The sequence below is a fragment of the Myotis myotis genome, unplaced genomic scaffold (assembly GCF_014108235.1).
Source record: "Myotis myotis isolate mMyoMyo1 unplaced genomic scaffold, mMyoMyo1.p scaffold_m19_p_1, whole genome shotgun sequence".
Taxonomy (NCBI): Eukaryota; Metazoa; Chordata; class Mammalia; order Chiroptera; family Vespertilionidae; genus Myotis; species Myotis myotis.
The window spans coordinates 33,829,462-33,846,370 of NW_023416313.1; the positions used below are offsets into that span (position 1 = coordinate 33,829,462).

General features: G+C 41.1%; 1 protein-coding gene across 2 annotated transcripts in view; it reads right to left on the reverse strand.

The window, feature by feature from the left end:
* NMU (neuromedin U) overlaps positions 1-16,675 on the reverse strand; it is a 31,335-nt gene extending 14,660 nt beyond the window's left edge. For both annotated transcript variants that reach the window (XM_036334499.1, XM_036334490.1), the window contains exons 1-3: positions 16,390-16,675; positions 9,249-9,307; positions 1,586-1,633 (exon numbers count right to left, since the gene is read on the reverse strand). In XM_036334499.1, the coding sequence (XP_036190392.1) occupies positions 1,586-1,633; positions 9,249-9,307; positions 16,390-16,504 (222 nt within the window). In that variant the 5' untranslated portion in view covers positions 16,505-16,675. The remainder of the gene's footprint in view (positions 1-1,585; positions 1,634-9,248; positions 9,308-16,389) is intronic.
* Positions 16,676-16,909: the final 234 nt, after the last annotated feature.

The window sequence follows — 16,909 nt, forward strand, 5'->3', positions numbered from 1 at the left end:
GCCTGCCTGCCTGATTGCCCCTAACTGCTTCTGCCTGCAAATCTGATCACCCCCTAACCACTCCCCTGCCAGCCAATTGCCCCCAACTGCCCTCCCCTGCCAACCATCTTGGGCAGCCATCTTGTGCCCACATAGGGGTGGCCATCTTGTGTGAGGGCATGATGGTCAATTTGCATATTACCTCTTTATTATATAGGATCAACCCTCCTAAAGTAATTTGAATTATTGTTCATAAACAGGTCACTTATTACAATCCTGGTCTTGCTTTACCATCTAATGCCTCTAAGTTTCTGCAGGTGATCCTCTGCAGACCAAGGAATGGCTTGAGGCAGAAGAAATATAGCATTACTAGTATATAGGGCTGCTGTCTCCACACTGGCCAGGATGACATTCTGGAAGGACTGTGATAGGCATAGAATCTTGGCCAGACTATTTGAAGATACGCCCAAGGTACGCCCTTAGTTAAGCACTAAGCTGATTATTCTGAAAGGGTCAAACCAGACTTCTGCTGAGCCCTCTTCTCCATCCGGAAGATGAGTGGTACTGATTTAAAAAGTCAGACACTAAGGCTACCTCTGCTGTGCTTTAACTCAGAGCTGCAGACAGAAGCAGCAGTGCCCAAAGATGGTGTACGGAGGACACACTTACATCCCATTCCTCATGTTTCCATGTACAGGAGTTAGACTAACACTCCTCTCTCCCCACCCCCTCTTAACTCTTTCCCATGGGGAGAGGAGTGAGTGATCTGAGAGGTGACTGAGGGGAGGAAATTGGGCATGTTCATTCAGCCCTTTCCTCCTAGGGAGCCAGCTCCTCGGCCAGGTGTTCTTGTCAGGTCTCTGTTCTACGGCAGAAAATCTGAATCTGGCGGGAGGCCCGAGTCCCTGTCTAACCCAGTTTAATTCTGGGGGTAGTTTGAGCAAACACACTTGGTATCAGCTCTCAGGCCACATTCACAAACTGACTTTTCAGTTACAATAATACTTTGATCTCCGTAAGTCTGATTCTATAAGTTTCTCCCTCCCTGGGTTTCAAACGCAATTGAGGGACAGAATATCAGCGCCCAAATACAGCAACAGGCACATTATTTTAATTAGCATTTTAATTTCCAAAATATGTGAATATTATCTGCAAATATATTTTTCTTAGAGATAAAAGTCCTAGCACTTTATAACATAAGCTCTTAGCTCTCAGTACTACCTGCAGATGATGTAATAATTTCTAATATGTCGACATGTTTTAATAAGTCCACAAAGTCATGACAGATCCAAAGGGGGAAAATGGAGCATTCAGCACTACACAAAAGCCTACATCAGTGATGGTGAACCTATGACATGCGTGTCAGAGGTGCCACGCGAATTCATTTTTTTGGTTGATTTTTCTCTGTTAAATGGCATTTAAATATATAAAATAAATATCAAAAATATAAATCTTTGTTTTACTATGGTTGCAAATATCAAAAAATTTCTATATGTGACACGGCACCAGAGTTAAGTTAGGGTTTTTCAAAATGCTGACACGCCGAGCTCAAAAGGTTCGCCATCACTGGCCTACATCATTACAAAACACCTCCCACGGGAATTACCTGAGGCTGAGAACCACTGGGCAGGAAAGATGAACAAGCAGCCTCTATCTGTGGAAAACAAAAATGCCAGTTACATCTTGGAGATAGACAGAAAATAGCAGAAAATGGAAAGCAGATTTTACAAAGTCAAGTTACCTATGCAATAGTAATCGAAATTCCATGACAGCTTTAGGACTCTTGGATTTGGGGGAGAGGAGCCTCTTAAACTTTCTAAGGAAGTCCTGCAATTGGGATTTCCCAAAAATTCACCCCCAGTCACAGGGGTCCTATGTTCATAGGGATCATTAGAGAGTACAAAGATGCTACACTGAGGGGGAATAAACTTCCTGTATTCTCCAGCCTGAGAAATGTGAGTGGTGACCAAAAAAATGGCCTCAGAATTAAGAAGCACCCTGCTATTATGTGGTTCTTTATTACACATAAACCTAACCACACCATCTAAATTAAATGACAATAGAATAAGTGCTAAATTATAAATAGCATGATAAGTAGCATACAGTAAAAACTCTTACACAACAAGGGCAGCCTACTAGTTTGCTATCAAGGAGCCAGCATTAGAAAGGGTTCTATTGTACAAGAGTTTATGGAATTACAGTTGGCAACTAGCTGTTCTCCAAAGAGAAGACTTGAAAGATTTTAAACTGTAATATAAAAGACTTATATTAATCATTTAAAAAACAGTGTTGAGAAGTTAAGCACTAAGCTAGATGCCTGAAGTTATTTGTGGCATTTATTTATTTTGGTGGCCTTTTTAAGTGGAACTGGAAAAAATGGTACTGATTCTTGTCTGTCTGGAATCATTCAGGTTGAGTCCTGTTTATGGCATAATATCGCAGAGGCCCCTTTCTAGTCTCAGAATTCTTTTTTGAACAGCTTAATTTAGTTTCCATTCTCCGCCAAACTGAAGAGGAGATTATCATACTCTTCAGTCAAAATTTCTCAAGTTCCTTGTTGCTTTCAAGTTGAACATATCCTAAAATATATGATTCTCTAATTAGAGAATAACGAAGGTGTCCAATATTATAAAAAAGCAATTGCCGAAACCGGTTTGGCTCAGTGGATAGAGCGTCGGCCTGCGGACTGAAGGGTCCCAGGTTCGATTCCGGCCAGGGGCATGTACCTGGGTTGCGGGCACATCCCCAGTAGGAGATGTGCAGGAGGCAGCTGATCGATGTTTCTCTCTCCTCGATGTTTCTAACTCTCTATCTCTCTCCCTTCCTCTCTGTAAAAAATCAATAAAATATATATTTAAAAAAAAAAGCAATAATATTATCCTCACAGAACTTGTCATCTTCTATATATATCGCAGATTTGGGGGAATTGTTTTATTCCACTTGTCCCTCGCTCCCTCTTCCATGCCATATAAACCCAGAATCATGAATATAAAGACACATACACATATACACACGTAGTGATAAACTTCTTGAGGGCAGGGCCTATGCCATATCTAACTTGCCTAGAATAAGTTTTCAATAAATATTGTTTAACTAAATGTAATTGAACTTATGGAAAAAATATAAGACAAGTCAATTGAGAGAGGAAAGCCAAAAAAGATACCCTTTTAAGCTCTGAATTATGACCCATGTGTAATATATCACCTCCCAATGACATTTATTGTGATTTAACAGGTTGGAGAAAGTGATTCCTCCTAAAATTTTTGTGTTGCTTAGGTATCTGAAGACAGAAAAACTCAGGGGGAAGGCTGTTCACCCACAGACCAGGCTGCCCATCTGTGTGAGGTGGCCACAGTGTCTAAGAATACAGAACTCTTGAGCCACAAGATAAGTAATGAGTGCATCCACATCGTTTGAATAAAAACATAATAAGAAAAAACACCAATTAATTAAATTAAGAGATAATTGCAAAGCTTTTCAGTCTTTGTTCTCCTTTCTTTTAGAGGGCACAGCAACATTGCTCACCCATTTGTTCACTGTACTCAGATTCTGGCCCTAATAGTTTTAAGTGCCACTAATGGCTTTTGAGAACTCTGCAGAATCCATTGATGAATTTGGTTGAAAATGTATTACGATATAACTGGCATTTAGTTTTTTACAGATAGATGCTGCTTGTTCATCTTTCCTGTCCATTAATTCTCTGTGTATGGGTTGAAAATATGTTTCTAGTATTCTTAACATCTTAACTTACTTAAATGATAGGGCTTTTACATCTCGGAGTTTTACCCAGCATTCTCATCTAAATTATTTTTTTCAAAAATTTCCCGCAGAATACAGATGGTTTCAAGCTAAAATAAATGTGTGTTTTTTTTAATACATTACCTGTTGTTTAAATTATCTTCTTGTTTATATTTTTCTGGTGTGTGTTTTGATATACCAAAGCAAAGATCCTTATAATAAACTTTATGAGTGCTATGCAATTAAAGACTGTTTAGTACTTGGCACTCACCATCTATCTTATCTTTTCCCTTATATATATTATTGGGGGTGGCTAGGTACAAAGGGTATACTTCTCAGTTCATAGCTCACTATCATCATTGGACTCTATTTATTATTTTTACATTTCCATTTCCTACTCCTATTCCATCCTCCCATAGGCAACTCTGTGTCATTTATGTGGATCAGTGGTTCTCAATCTTGGCTGCACATTAGAATCACCTGGGAATCTTTTTAAAATCCTGATTTCTGGGCCTCATCCTCCAGAAATTCTGTTTCTTTGTTACTAATGTTGTGGCCCCACCCCATAACAAAGAAACAGAATTTCCGAGGACGAGGCCCAGAAATCAGGATTTTTAAAAAGATTCCCAGGTGATTCTAATGTGCAGCCAAGGTTGAGAACCACTGATGTGGATCCTTCATTTGCTTAGGATCTTATAAAATGTTACTGTTGTTTGGTGTGCACATATGTTATTTTCTTATTTTTTTTTCAATTAGCACTATACTTTGAGACCTATCCATGTTACTGGGTACTTTAGCATGCTGCTCCCAACTGTTGGAGAATACCTACAATGTGTACCCACATGTTGCCTACACATTCCCTGATGACAGACAGCTGGGTTCCCTCGAATCCCTCCTTTACCTCCTTGTATCAGCCCTCCACTCATGGATCTGTAGGAGAATATCTAGGCTATATACCCAGGAGAGGTAATGAGGAAATCTAGGTGGTTTTAAAGCTGGCTCCTGAGTTGACACTCTCACCAGCAATGTGTGAGGGTTTGTACCCCCCACATCCTTGCTAACATTTGCCATTATGACACTCTGTTTTCTTAATTTTCATTTCATTTTTACTAATGAATTTAAGCATCGCTTTAGACAGATTTGTTGGCCTTTTACTAGTTATTAACTGGTACGTCTTAAATTGTTCTATCCTTTAACTAATTTTACCTGGATTCCCATCTTTATTTAATTGATTTGATAATATTTCTTAGGTTATTTTAGAAATTAATCCCTTATCAATTTAGACATTGTTAATATCTCATTTCAAAGGTTCTTGCCTTTTTCCATGGCATCTTTTGTTGAAAAAAATCTTTACTTTTAATGTAATTCACTTCATTTTTTGACCCTACGATTTATATTTGAAGTTTTATTTAGGAAGTCTTTTCCTGCTACTAGCTCACAAAGGTATTTTCCTAATAGAAAATATTTTCTATTAATTCCATAATTTTACCCTTTATATTTAGATCTTTAATCCACGGGGAGCCCCCCTTTGCATAGGGTGTTAAGTTTTACTTTTCTCCATATAGCAAGACAGTTTCTCAACCCTCACTGGACAAACACTCTGTCCTTTCCCCACTGAATTTTAGCATTACTTTTATTGTAAGTTAAGTTTGTGTGTATCTGAATTTCTGTCTTAAGTTGGGGTCCTCCAGAAACAGGCCTTGAGATAAGGATGTTGATATATGTAGATTTGGGGGAGATGACCCAAGAAGCACTAATAGAAGACCAGAGAAATAAAACAAAAGAAATCCAATTAAGGGAATGTTATCAAGCGGGTTATCACTATTCGTAACTGGGGTCAATATGTCTGGGGAACTTTGGGAGCCAACATAGAACTCAGAGTTAAGGTATTTAGCCACCAGCTCCCTTGGGTCACCAATTGGGGGCTGCTCGCAGTGGGGGCATTTACTTCCAAGGTATTTCTGGTGTGCCCTGAGCATAGGCCAAGCAGGCAGATTCACAGGGGCATGTGATTAGAATCAGCAAATTTGGAGTGCCCTGGAATGGTGAGTGCCAAAGGGACATGGCAGGGCACTGACAATGTCTGTTAAACTCTCCAAGCTTTAGTCCCTGTTCCGTTAGTTCATCTGTCTGTTCTTGTGTCATTACCTTTTCTATTACTACAGTTTTGTAGTACCTCTGGATATCTGCTAGGGCAAGTTCTCATTCTTAGCTCTTTATATTTAAAATCTCCTTAGCTATTTTTAGACCTACACTTTTCCATATCGATTTTAGGTTATATTTATGAAGTTTCTGAAAAAAACTAAATGAATTTTCTTAATGTAATTCATCATGATTATAAAGGAGAAAAGGCATAATGCTTATTTCGAAAGATGCAGATAAAGTATTTGATTAAGTTCAAATTTGATTTAAGATTAACAAAACTCTTAGTAAGATTATTATGCTAAGCAAAATAAGCCAGTCAGGGAAAGACAAGTATCACATGATCTCACTCATATGTGGAATCTGATGAACAAAATAAACTGATGAACAAAATAGATCCAGAGACATAGAAGCATGGAACAGACTGTAAAATCTCAGAGGGAAGGTGGGGGTAGGTGTGTGGGTAGGAAGAGATCAACCAAAGAACTTGTATGCATATATGCATAACCCATGGACACAGACAATAGTGCGGTGAAGGCCTAGGGCAGGGATGGGCTAGAAGGGGAAAAAGAGGGACATATGTAATATTTTCAACAATAAAGATTTTTTTAAAAGATAATTTCCATGCCTAGCCAGTGCGGCTCAGTGGTCAAGCATGGACCCATGAACTAAGAGGTCACCAGTTCGATTCCAGGTCAGGGCACATGCCCAGGTTGTGGGCTCGATCCCCAGTAGGGGGCGTGCAGAAGAAACACCTCTCATCAATGTTTTCATCTGTCTATCCCTCTCCCTCTCTCTCTCTCTAAAATCAATAAAAACATTTTTTTTTAAAAAAAAAAAAAAAAAAAAAAGAATTTCCTGCCCTAACCGGTTTGGCTCAGTGGATAGAGCATCGGCCTGCAGACTCAAAGGTCCCAGGTTCGATTCCGGTCAAGGGCATGTACCTGGGTTGTGGGCACATCCCCAGTAGGGGGTGTGCAGGAGGCAGCTGATCGATGTTTCTCTTTCATTGATGTTTCTAACTCTCTATCCCTCTCCCTTCCTCTCTGTAAAAAAATCAATAAAATATATTTTTTTAAAAAAGAGAATTTCCTTAACTTGATAAATTACATAACAAAATTATAAAGCATATATATACATTATGGAGAAGCTTTATATACATTTGCTATGTAATATAGTATTGGTGGCTTTAAAAAAAAACTAAGGAAAAAATAACTTGTTTCTTCAGTGCTCATTGTGTTACTAATGCACCTTTTTGGCGTCAGTTTTCTATGAATTTATCCATTGCATCTAACTTTTCAAAATTATTACCATATAGCTGTCCATATGCTCTTTGTGGTGACAGTTTTATTGAGATACAATTCACATACCATACAATTCATCCATTTAAAGTATACAATTCCGTGGGGGTTTTTTTGTGTGCTATTTTCAGAGTTGTGCAACCATTGGCAGTCAATTATCCATAATAATTTTTTTGTAACTAAGAAGGAAAAGTTTATTAATGTGGTTTCAGAATTTATATTGTAACTAACCTTTATTTTTTGTTTTATTTTTATTTTTTTAAAAAATATAATTTATTGATTTTTTATAGAGAGGAAGGGAGAGTGATAGAGAGTTAGAAACATCAATGAGAGAGAAGCATTAAATCTATTAATTTCTAGCATAATCTAAGAAGCATCAGCTGAAACCAAGGTACATGCCCTTGACTGGAATCGAACCTGGGACCCTTCAGTCTGCAAGCCGACGTTCTATCCACTGAGCCAAACAGGTCAGGGCTTTTTTATTTTGTTTTTATTTTCTAAAGTTTTACATATGTCTCCTTTTTTCTTGATTGAGCCCCCCCTCACCCCACCCCTGCTCCTCCCACCCCCAAGGGCAAGCCCCCACAGCCCCAGTGTCTGTGTCCATTGGTTATGCTAATATGCATGCATACAAGTCCTTTGGTTGATCTCTACCCCTGGCCCCCTGCCATTTGTCTCTGGATTTATTTTTGTTCATCAGTTTTATCCATAATAATTAAAAAAAAACAACACTTTGTAAATCTCTTGTTTTTGATGGTCTAACCTTTTTCAGTCTATACCTTATTTATCTTTATCTTCCCTCTGACCTTTAAAATCAGTATTGCCTGTGCTTAATAACATTTTGAAAGAACAAACATCTGGTTTTGTTAATATGTTCTCCCTTTTTCTCTTTTAAAAATTTATTCTGCCCTTATTTTTATTATCTACTTCATTCCTGTTTCTTTGAATTTTCCCTGTTGTTTCTTTTTTCTCACATTTTTTTAGTTGACTGCTTAGCTTGTTTTTAAATTTTCTTCCTTTCTGACAAATATATATGAAATTAACATTTCTCTAGCTATTAAGTTGTTGCCTACAAATTTTGACTTATAATATTTTTATGTCATTTAGTTCAAATATTTTGTAATTTCCTTTATAGCCCTGGGGTTATTTACCAAAATGATATTTGTTTTCTAAGTAGATGGAATATTTAAGTTATACTTTTGTTTTCATTTCAAATCTTATTGAATTATGATTGGAATACATTCAAAATGGATCCTTTCTAATTTATGGAAACTTTCCTTGGGTGTTAACACCCGGTCTATTTTTTGTTAATGTCCAATTATATTAGAAAAGAATGTGTATACTATTTAGTGCAGGATTTTAAAAATAAAATAGCTCAAATTTATTAATTTTATGATTAGGTCTTTGATATATCTACTTATGTGTTATCTGTTTTAACTATCTGTTTTGAGAAAGGTATATTAAAGTCTCTAACTACAACTGTTCATTTACCTATTATTCCCTGAAGTTCTATCAATTGTTAAATAAATTTTGAGGTTGTTTTGTTAATATATGTTAATGATGAATGTATCTTTATGTTTGTTCTTTTATTAGCATATAACATTCTTCTTTGTTATAACAGTTTGTTCATTTACTTTGATGTTATCAGATATAAGATTGCTACTCCAATTTTCTTGCCATTCATATTTGCTTGGCACATCATTTTCCACCCTTTTATACTTAGCCTTTTTTAATTTTGTTTTCTGTTTTAAATGTACCTTTTATAGATAACATATGCTAACTCTTTTTTTTAAAAAAAAATACAATCTGATAAGCTCTTTTAAGAGTGTATTTTAGCCCACTTTTTTTTTAAATTACTCTTATGAAAAAAAAATAAATTACTCTTATGAGGACTTATTTCTGCCACCTTACTTTGTTTCTTTTCACTTTGCCTTCTTTTATTTAATAAAAATTATAATTGTAAATGTTATAATATCAGAATGTTAGTAAAATTATAGCTGTCCCAAATCTCAATTATATTATTTCATTTTACTATAAGTTCAAAGAAGGGTATAATTTCCACTAGTTTATATGAGGGTAATTCTTTACCTCATTCCACAATTGTAACTCTTCTTCAGGCTGTAATTCTTGAAGTAAAATTGGAGCACCTAAAAAAAAAAAAGTTATACTCACATGTTAATTTTATAGTCCTTCAAAAATTAAATATTTATATATATATTTATTAGTTGCTTAACAGCGGGGATATGTTCTGAGAAATCCATTGTTAGGTGATTTTGTCATTATGTGAACATCATAGAGTACACGGAAACTTAGATGGTATAGCTTAATATATACCTAGGGTACATAGTATAACCAATTACTGCTTCTAAGCCACAAACTTATACAGCATGTGACCGTACTGAATCCTATAGGCAGTTTGTAACTCAATGCTATTTGTGTATCTGAAAAGCCCTGGCCAGGTAGCTAAGTTGGTTAGAGTGTTGTCATGATTTGCTAAGGTTATAGGTTCAATCTCTGGTCGGGGCGCATATAAGAAACAATCAATGAATGCATAAATAAGTGGGTCAACAAATTGACATTTCTCGCTCAAATCAACACAAAATAATTAAACATATATAAATATAGGAAAGGTACAATAAAAATACAGTATAAAAGATTTAAAATGTGCTCTGGCCAGTTTTTTTCAGTGGTTAGAGCGTCGGCCTCTAGACTGGAAAGTCATGGGTTTGACTCCTGGTCAGTTGCAGGTTCTATCCTAGCTCCGGTCAGAGTATGGGGGGAGAGGGGGGGATCGGCAACCAATCAATGTGTCTCTCTCACATAGATGTTTCTCTCCCCTCACTCTTCCTCCCCTCCACTCTCTCTAAAAGAAAAAAACAACCAATGGAAAAAATATCCTTGGGTGAGGATTAAAAAAAAAAGATTAAAATGGAACACCTGTATAGGACACTTACTGTAAATGGAATTTGCAGGACTGGAAGTTGCTCTGGATGAGTCAGTGAGTAAGTGGTGAGTGAATGTGAAAGCCTAGGGCATTATTGTACATGCTATAGACTTTATAAACACTGTACACTTAGGCTATACTAAATTTATATAAAAATGTATTCTTTGTTCAATAAAAAATTAATCTTAGCTTACTGTAACTTCTTTAATTTATAAACTTTTAAATTTTTAGCTTTTGACTATTGTAATAATACTTAAAACGAACACATTTTACAGCTGTACAAAAGTATTTCCTTTCTTTTATCCTTGTTCTATAGCTTTTTTCTACTTTAAAATTTTGTTTTTCACTTTTCAAACTTTTTTGTTAAAAACTAAACCACAAACACACACATTAGCCTAGGCCAGTGGCTGGCAAGCTGGCCCCTTGAGTGTGGCTCTTCCACAAAATACCACGTGCGGGCGCGCATGTACAGTGCGATTGAAACTTCGTGGCCCATGCCAATGGGCCAAAGAGCTGCACGTGGCTCGTGAGCCGCGGTTTGCCGACCACGGGCCTAGGCCTACTACAGGGTCAGTATCAGGAATATCACTATCCTCCACCTGCACACCTTGCCCCCCTGGAAGGTGTTCAGGGGCAGTAAGGCACACGGAGCTATCATGGCAAACCTCCTGAAGGGCCTGGGACACCTCCTGAAGCGTCTGCCTGAGGCTCTTCCTGAGGAGGTGTCAACCTTTTCAGAAATATGTCCATGGTGGTTTGCTTGATTTGTCTCTTCTTCCCATCATAGCTTTGCTTATAAGCAGATAGTGCATCATAATTATTCTTTTCTATTAATGAAAACCTTTTGGTATTGGTCCATGTTTTTAAACTTTTTAAGTAACTTGTTGAAGCCACCCAGAGCTAGCAGTAAACTCAACACTGCAGTTGGGTCCAGCCTTTTCTTGCAACACTGCAAACAAACTTTTTGCTTTGACCACGATCATCATGGTGCTGAGAGGGATAACTTCTGTGTCCGGTCTTCAATCCAGGCCATGTCTGTCCTAGGCCCTTCTCAAATTTTGTTAGTCTCATTGTCTTTAATGAAGTAGATCTTAAAGGCTTCTGTCACTTTGTTCTTGTTCTTCAAGAGTGCAGTGGTGGTGAAGTGGGATATGCCTGACTGGCAAACAACAACCATTACTGATTTTCCACCTTTGTAGTCAATCACTTTTAATTTTGTTTCCAGGTCCATCACTAAACACCTCTTATTGGCAAGATTAGCAGTGGATTTTATTTGCTTAGGGGCCGTGATGAAAAACAACAACATGATATTAAATCAAGCACAAGAGAAAAGGAACAATTAAGAGACACAGTAAATACAAGATGCATGAGGCTGCTGCTGGCATAATGTGACATCCTGTTTTACAGCAAAATTTTTTTTATAAGTATAAAGAGTACACTCTAAAATAATGATTAAAAGTATAGTATAGTAAATACATAAAACAGTAACATAGTCATTTTTTTATCATTATCAAGTATCATGTATTTTACATAACTGTAAGTGCTATACTTTTATCTAACTGTCAGTGCAGTAAGTATGTTTACACCAACACACGAGCAATGCATTACGGCAGGACAATCAGACGGCTAGGACATCGCTAGGCAATAGGAATTTTTCAGCTCTATTATGATCTCACTAGAGGCCTGGTGCACAAAATTCGTGTGTGTGTGGGGGGGGGGGGCGTGTCCCCTCAGCCCAGTCTGCACCTTCTCCAATCTGGGACCCCTTGGGGGATGTCTGACTGCTGGCTTAGGTTTAACTGGCAGTTGGACATCCCTCTCACAATCCTGGACCACTAGCTCCTAATCGCTCAACTGCCTGCCTGCCTGGTCACCCCTAACTGCCCCCCCCCCCGCTGACCTAATCGCCCCTCCATGCCCCCCCTGCTGGCCTGGTTGCCCCCAACTGCCCCCTCCCAGCCGGCCTGGTCACCCCTAACTGCACCCCCTGCCAGCCAGGTCACCCACAACTGCCCTCCCACCAGCCTAGTTGCCCTTCACTGCCCCCTCTGCCACCTGGTCACCCCCAACTGGTCCCTTCTGCCAGCCTGGTCACCCCTGCCTCCCCTGCTGGCCTGGTTGCCCCCAACTGCCTCCCCTGCCAGCCTGGTTGCCCCTCATGGCCCCCTCACTGGCCTAGTAACCCCATGCATCCTGCTGTTCAGTCATTTGGTCGCCCCTCACTAACCCCCCTGCCAGCCTGGTCATAGGCAGCCACCTTGTGAGGGCATGAGGGTTAATTTGCATATTACCTCTTTATTATATAGGATAGGACCTCCATTATTGACTGAAAGGTCATTATGAAGCACATGATTGTAGTTCACTTAGGGACAATATTTCTCATTTTTTACTGTACATCACTACCTTCTATTGCAACTAGATATTTCAGCATTTGACTTAATATAAGAAGACATAATTATGAAATAAACCTTTATAACATTACAAAGGCATTACTCTTAGGAAAGAATTACTTATATGTCAACACAAAAAGTTGTGCATGAATGTGCATAGCAGCATTATTCATAATAGCCAAAAGTACAAAAAAATCCAAATATCTACCGTCTGGTGAATAGGTAAAAAAATATGGTACATCCAAACAATAGAAATACTATTAGCCATTAAAAGGAATGACAAATCTCAGAAAGAAGGGAGGAGGGAAGAGATTAACTAAAGAATTTATGTGTATACTAGAGGCCCAATGTACGAAATTCATGCACGGGTAGAGTCCCTAAGCCTGGTGGACGATCAAGGCAGATCTGTGGGGTGACTGGCAGGGCAATCAGAGAGGCCCCACTGGCACCCGCCTTGGTTGGCCTGGTGCCACCCACTCACCAGCCCCACTCCCTGCCCCCACCACTGGTCACCTCCCTCTGCGGGTGACCTGCAGGGCGATCGGGGGGCCCCCCCTGGTACCTGCCTTGGCTGGCCTGGGGCCTATGGGTTGGAGGAAGCTCCTGCATTGAGCAGCTACCCCCTGGTGGTCAGTGTGTGTCATAGTGACTGGTCGTTCCACCGGTCATTCCACCATACAGTTGATTTGCATATTAGGCTTTTATTATAGAGGATAGGCATAACCTATGGACATAGACAATAGTGTGGTAAAGGCCTGGAGGGGGTTGATGGGGGCAAAACGAAGGGGGTATATCTGTAATACTTTCAACAATAAAGATAAATAATAATTTTTAAAAAAAGAACTACAGTTGCTCCTCAATGTATGATGGGGTTACATCCCAAACATCACAGCTTAGCCTAGCCTACTGGTATATCAAATGTGCTAAGAACACTTACATTAGCCTACAGTTGGGCAATTATTTTGAGTTTCATCTCGACAGTAATTGCCTTCCTCTTTTTTTCACCATAAGCAGGAGATACAAATGGGCATTTTGTAGCCATGATGGGATACAAAACACAGTATCCCCAAAATGGTGACAACACAGTACACTGTAGAGTGTCAGTTGTTTACCTGCATGATCACGTAGCCGACTGGGAGCTGTGACTTGCTGCCTAGCAGCACAAGAGACTGTCATACCACATACAGGGTGAAGCAAAAGTAGGTACAGTTGTTCGTATGGAAAAATAATACAGTAATTAATAAATAAATAATAATACAAGAATAAACTCTGTTTCACATACTCACAACTGTAAACCTACTTTTGCCCTATCCTGAATTGCTAGCCTGAGAAAGGATCAAAATTCAAAGTATAGCATCCACTGGATGTATATTGGCTTTGTGCCATCACAAAGTCAAAAAATAGTAAGTCAAGCCACCATTAGTCAGGGACTATCTGTACTGATATACACTGAGTGGCCAGATTATTATGACCGGCCAGATTATTATGACCACCCCATCAGTACAATGAAGTAAATTAGTTATGCAAATAATAATAATAATAAAACCTTGAGAGTATTTGCTTAGGAAGTTTTCAATATTCAGTATTTTTGGAAGTGTCAATGAGGTACTGATGGGGTGGTCATAATAACCTGGCCACTCAGTGTATATTACAACATAGCTGAACATCAGACATATGAGACTAAGTCAAATAAGACCAAACATTGTATGATTTCACTTATATGGAATTTCTAGAAAAGGCAAACCTATAGTGATAGAAAAATTAGTGGTTGCCTGGAGCTGGGATTAGGAATGAATTTTAAGAATTCTTCAGTCAGTAGGGGCCTGACTAGAAAAGGACACTTCTTAATTTAGTCCTGGGCGCCTTATCACTTACTGACACAGATCAAATCAAGTGATAGCTTGTTGCAGATATCCCAAATGTTCCCCAGTTATAGGAAATTTCCTTCTTTATTTTAATATTGTTCTCTGAATAGTAAACAGTTTCCATCCACAGAATCCGACTGGCCCTTTATCTTCTCGTTGCTATTGCATGCTCTGCTAACTCATTTATTGACACTATTGTGTTTTCTTCTGGCTTCATGACCTGCATTTTGTTGTTTTTAGACACATCAGTTGCATCTCCTGTAAGGATTAATCCTGGTAGATTATCTCCCAGGCGTGCTTCTGTAAGTCAAGCTTCCCCGTCAGTGTCATCTTTAGAGATTCAGGACTAGGGCATCTCACACTGTATATTCACCCTCTCCCCATCCCTTCACCATGGCAGAGACATAAAATTAGCTTTTAGCATCAAGAGCAGTCTGAAGGGGAAAGAAGACACAGAAGGGTCATTTGGGAGCTCTCTGTGCAGTGACAGATGTGTTTCATCCCTTTGCTTGAGAAATGTTAGGGAATATTTATGAGTCAATCTGTCAGACAGCAGATACGCTATTTGGGAAATGAAGCCCAAGAGGTATCTTTTTTAGAAAGCAGCTGCTGACTTCCATAGTTTCTGTTCAATCAGCAGCACTGGAAGTGCCACCTCCCCCAAAAGCAGTTACCTCTCACTAAGGCCCAAACCACTGCAAACATAGAGCAGGTAACCTGCATGGAAAGTACACTTGCTTTACAAAGGAAACAAAACACACACACACACACACACACACACACACACACACACACACTTTTAAAACTATGATTATCTGCTTCCTTAATAAGCTAGATAAAGATTACCTTCCTAATTTTACCTACAACAAATTGAGAAATATCACCATTACTTTGCATACGTCACTGTGTCACTGCTGGCTATGTGATGGAGAAGGTTCTGGTCTCCTGGCTTCTGATGGCTTAGCTCTCAAAGTCAAATTACCTTGTTTTTCAAGCAGAGGACTCCTCGTCGCCTCCCCTCCCACCACCACCACCCAGGAAAGGAGAAAATCAGAACAATTAAAGGACAACAATAAAAAGAAGTAAATTAGGAAAAGGAAACATAGCGTCAGTGTCCCCACCTCTACCTGAGAGCTGAGCCGAGTTCTGAAAGGTCCCTGCAGGTGTGGTTTCTGTTCCCGATATTCTGAACAGTGATGAAAGGGTCTGCTGTTTCTGACGGGGGAGGAGAGGGAAGCTGGGAAGGTGGGAAATTCATGGTCTTAGGGCAGTGGCTGCCCGGAAGGGCGGTCCCTGGAAAGGGACCCTTGAGGGACCCGGTAAGTGTCTCCCCACTATGAGGAGCGCTCCGCTCTGCCTTGCCTCCCAAGCTTCAGCCTCCCTCCCTGACCGTGTCTTTGCTTTTCCCACTTCTGTCCTCTAACCCAAGCTCAGGACGCCCCTACTATGATCAAATCACATCACCTTCCGACCTGAGCTGGAGCACAGGCTGAATGCCTGCTTGCACATGTGCCTCTCCAACTCTGTATCACAAAAAATAAAACCCCCAAAAAGTATCTATCCCTTTTCCGGATCTGGTGCCTGAAACCTACAAGGCGCAGAGCCCTCCCTCCCATCCCTCTAACCCTCTACCTAGACCAGGCCGGTTTCTCTGCTCAGGGTTATCTGACCGCCAGTGGGGCGCTCTCCAAGTTGACTTCGCATCGGCAGGTGAGGAGTCGCCCTCGCTCTAGTTTTGCTTCGACCGCCCACCCCTCCACTCACTAAGATCAAAGGGAAAGCGTTTCCACTCCCACTCTGTTAACTCCCGCCACCCGTGGGCCACGAGGGAGCCCTGCGAGATTCCCTCGCCGCAGGCTCTCCCCTGCCTGCTCGGCTTCAAGGCGCGGAGAACACGCGCCCGGCGGCCGGAGGCACCTGCGCCCGGGCTGCAGCGCTCGGGGCCGGGGCGAAAGCGAGTCGCGGCTAGAAAGGAAGCGGGGCGCGTGGCCGGGCGGGCGGCGGGGGCGGGAGAGGCGCGGGCGGCTCACCTCGGCAGGCGCCCGCCCAGCAGGCCAGCAGCAGCAGCAGCAGCGCCAGGAGCGGGGGCGCCGTGGCCCCTGGTCCGGGGGGCGTCCCGGGAAGGCGCTTCGCTGCCGGCGGCATCTCGGCGCCCGCGGACGGACGGCTCGGGGATCGCGACGTGCGCTGCCCCACGCGGGGTCGGTGTCCTGGCCTCGCCTCTGCGTCCCTGCAGCGCCGCTCGCGGGGGCTCGGCCGCTGAACTGACCGCCCCGCTCGCCGCCAACTTTTAAACCTCGTGGACACGTGGGCTGATGCGCGCGGTCCCCGGGCGCGCCACCCCGCAGCCCGCCGCCCGGCCTCTCCGGCGTCACTCCCGCCCCCTGCCCGCCCCCGCTGCACCCTCTTCGGGACCCGCGCCCCCTCGCCCCGGCTCTGACTCAGGCTACCCTGGCTTTCATCGTCGCCGCCCTCGGGGCTTGGGGAACGCGGAGAAGGGAATTAAAACAACGACCCCCGTTCCCTTCTTTGGAAGGATTAGAGTGGCCT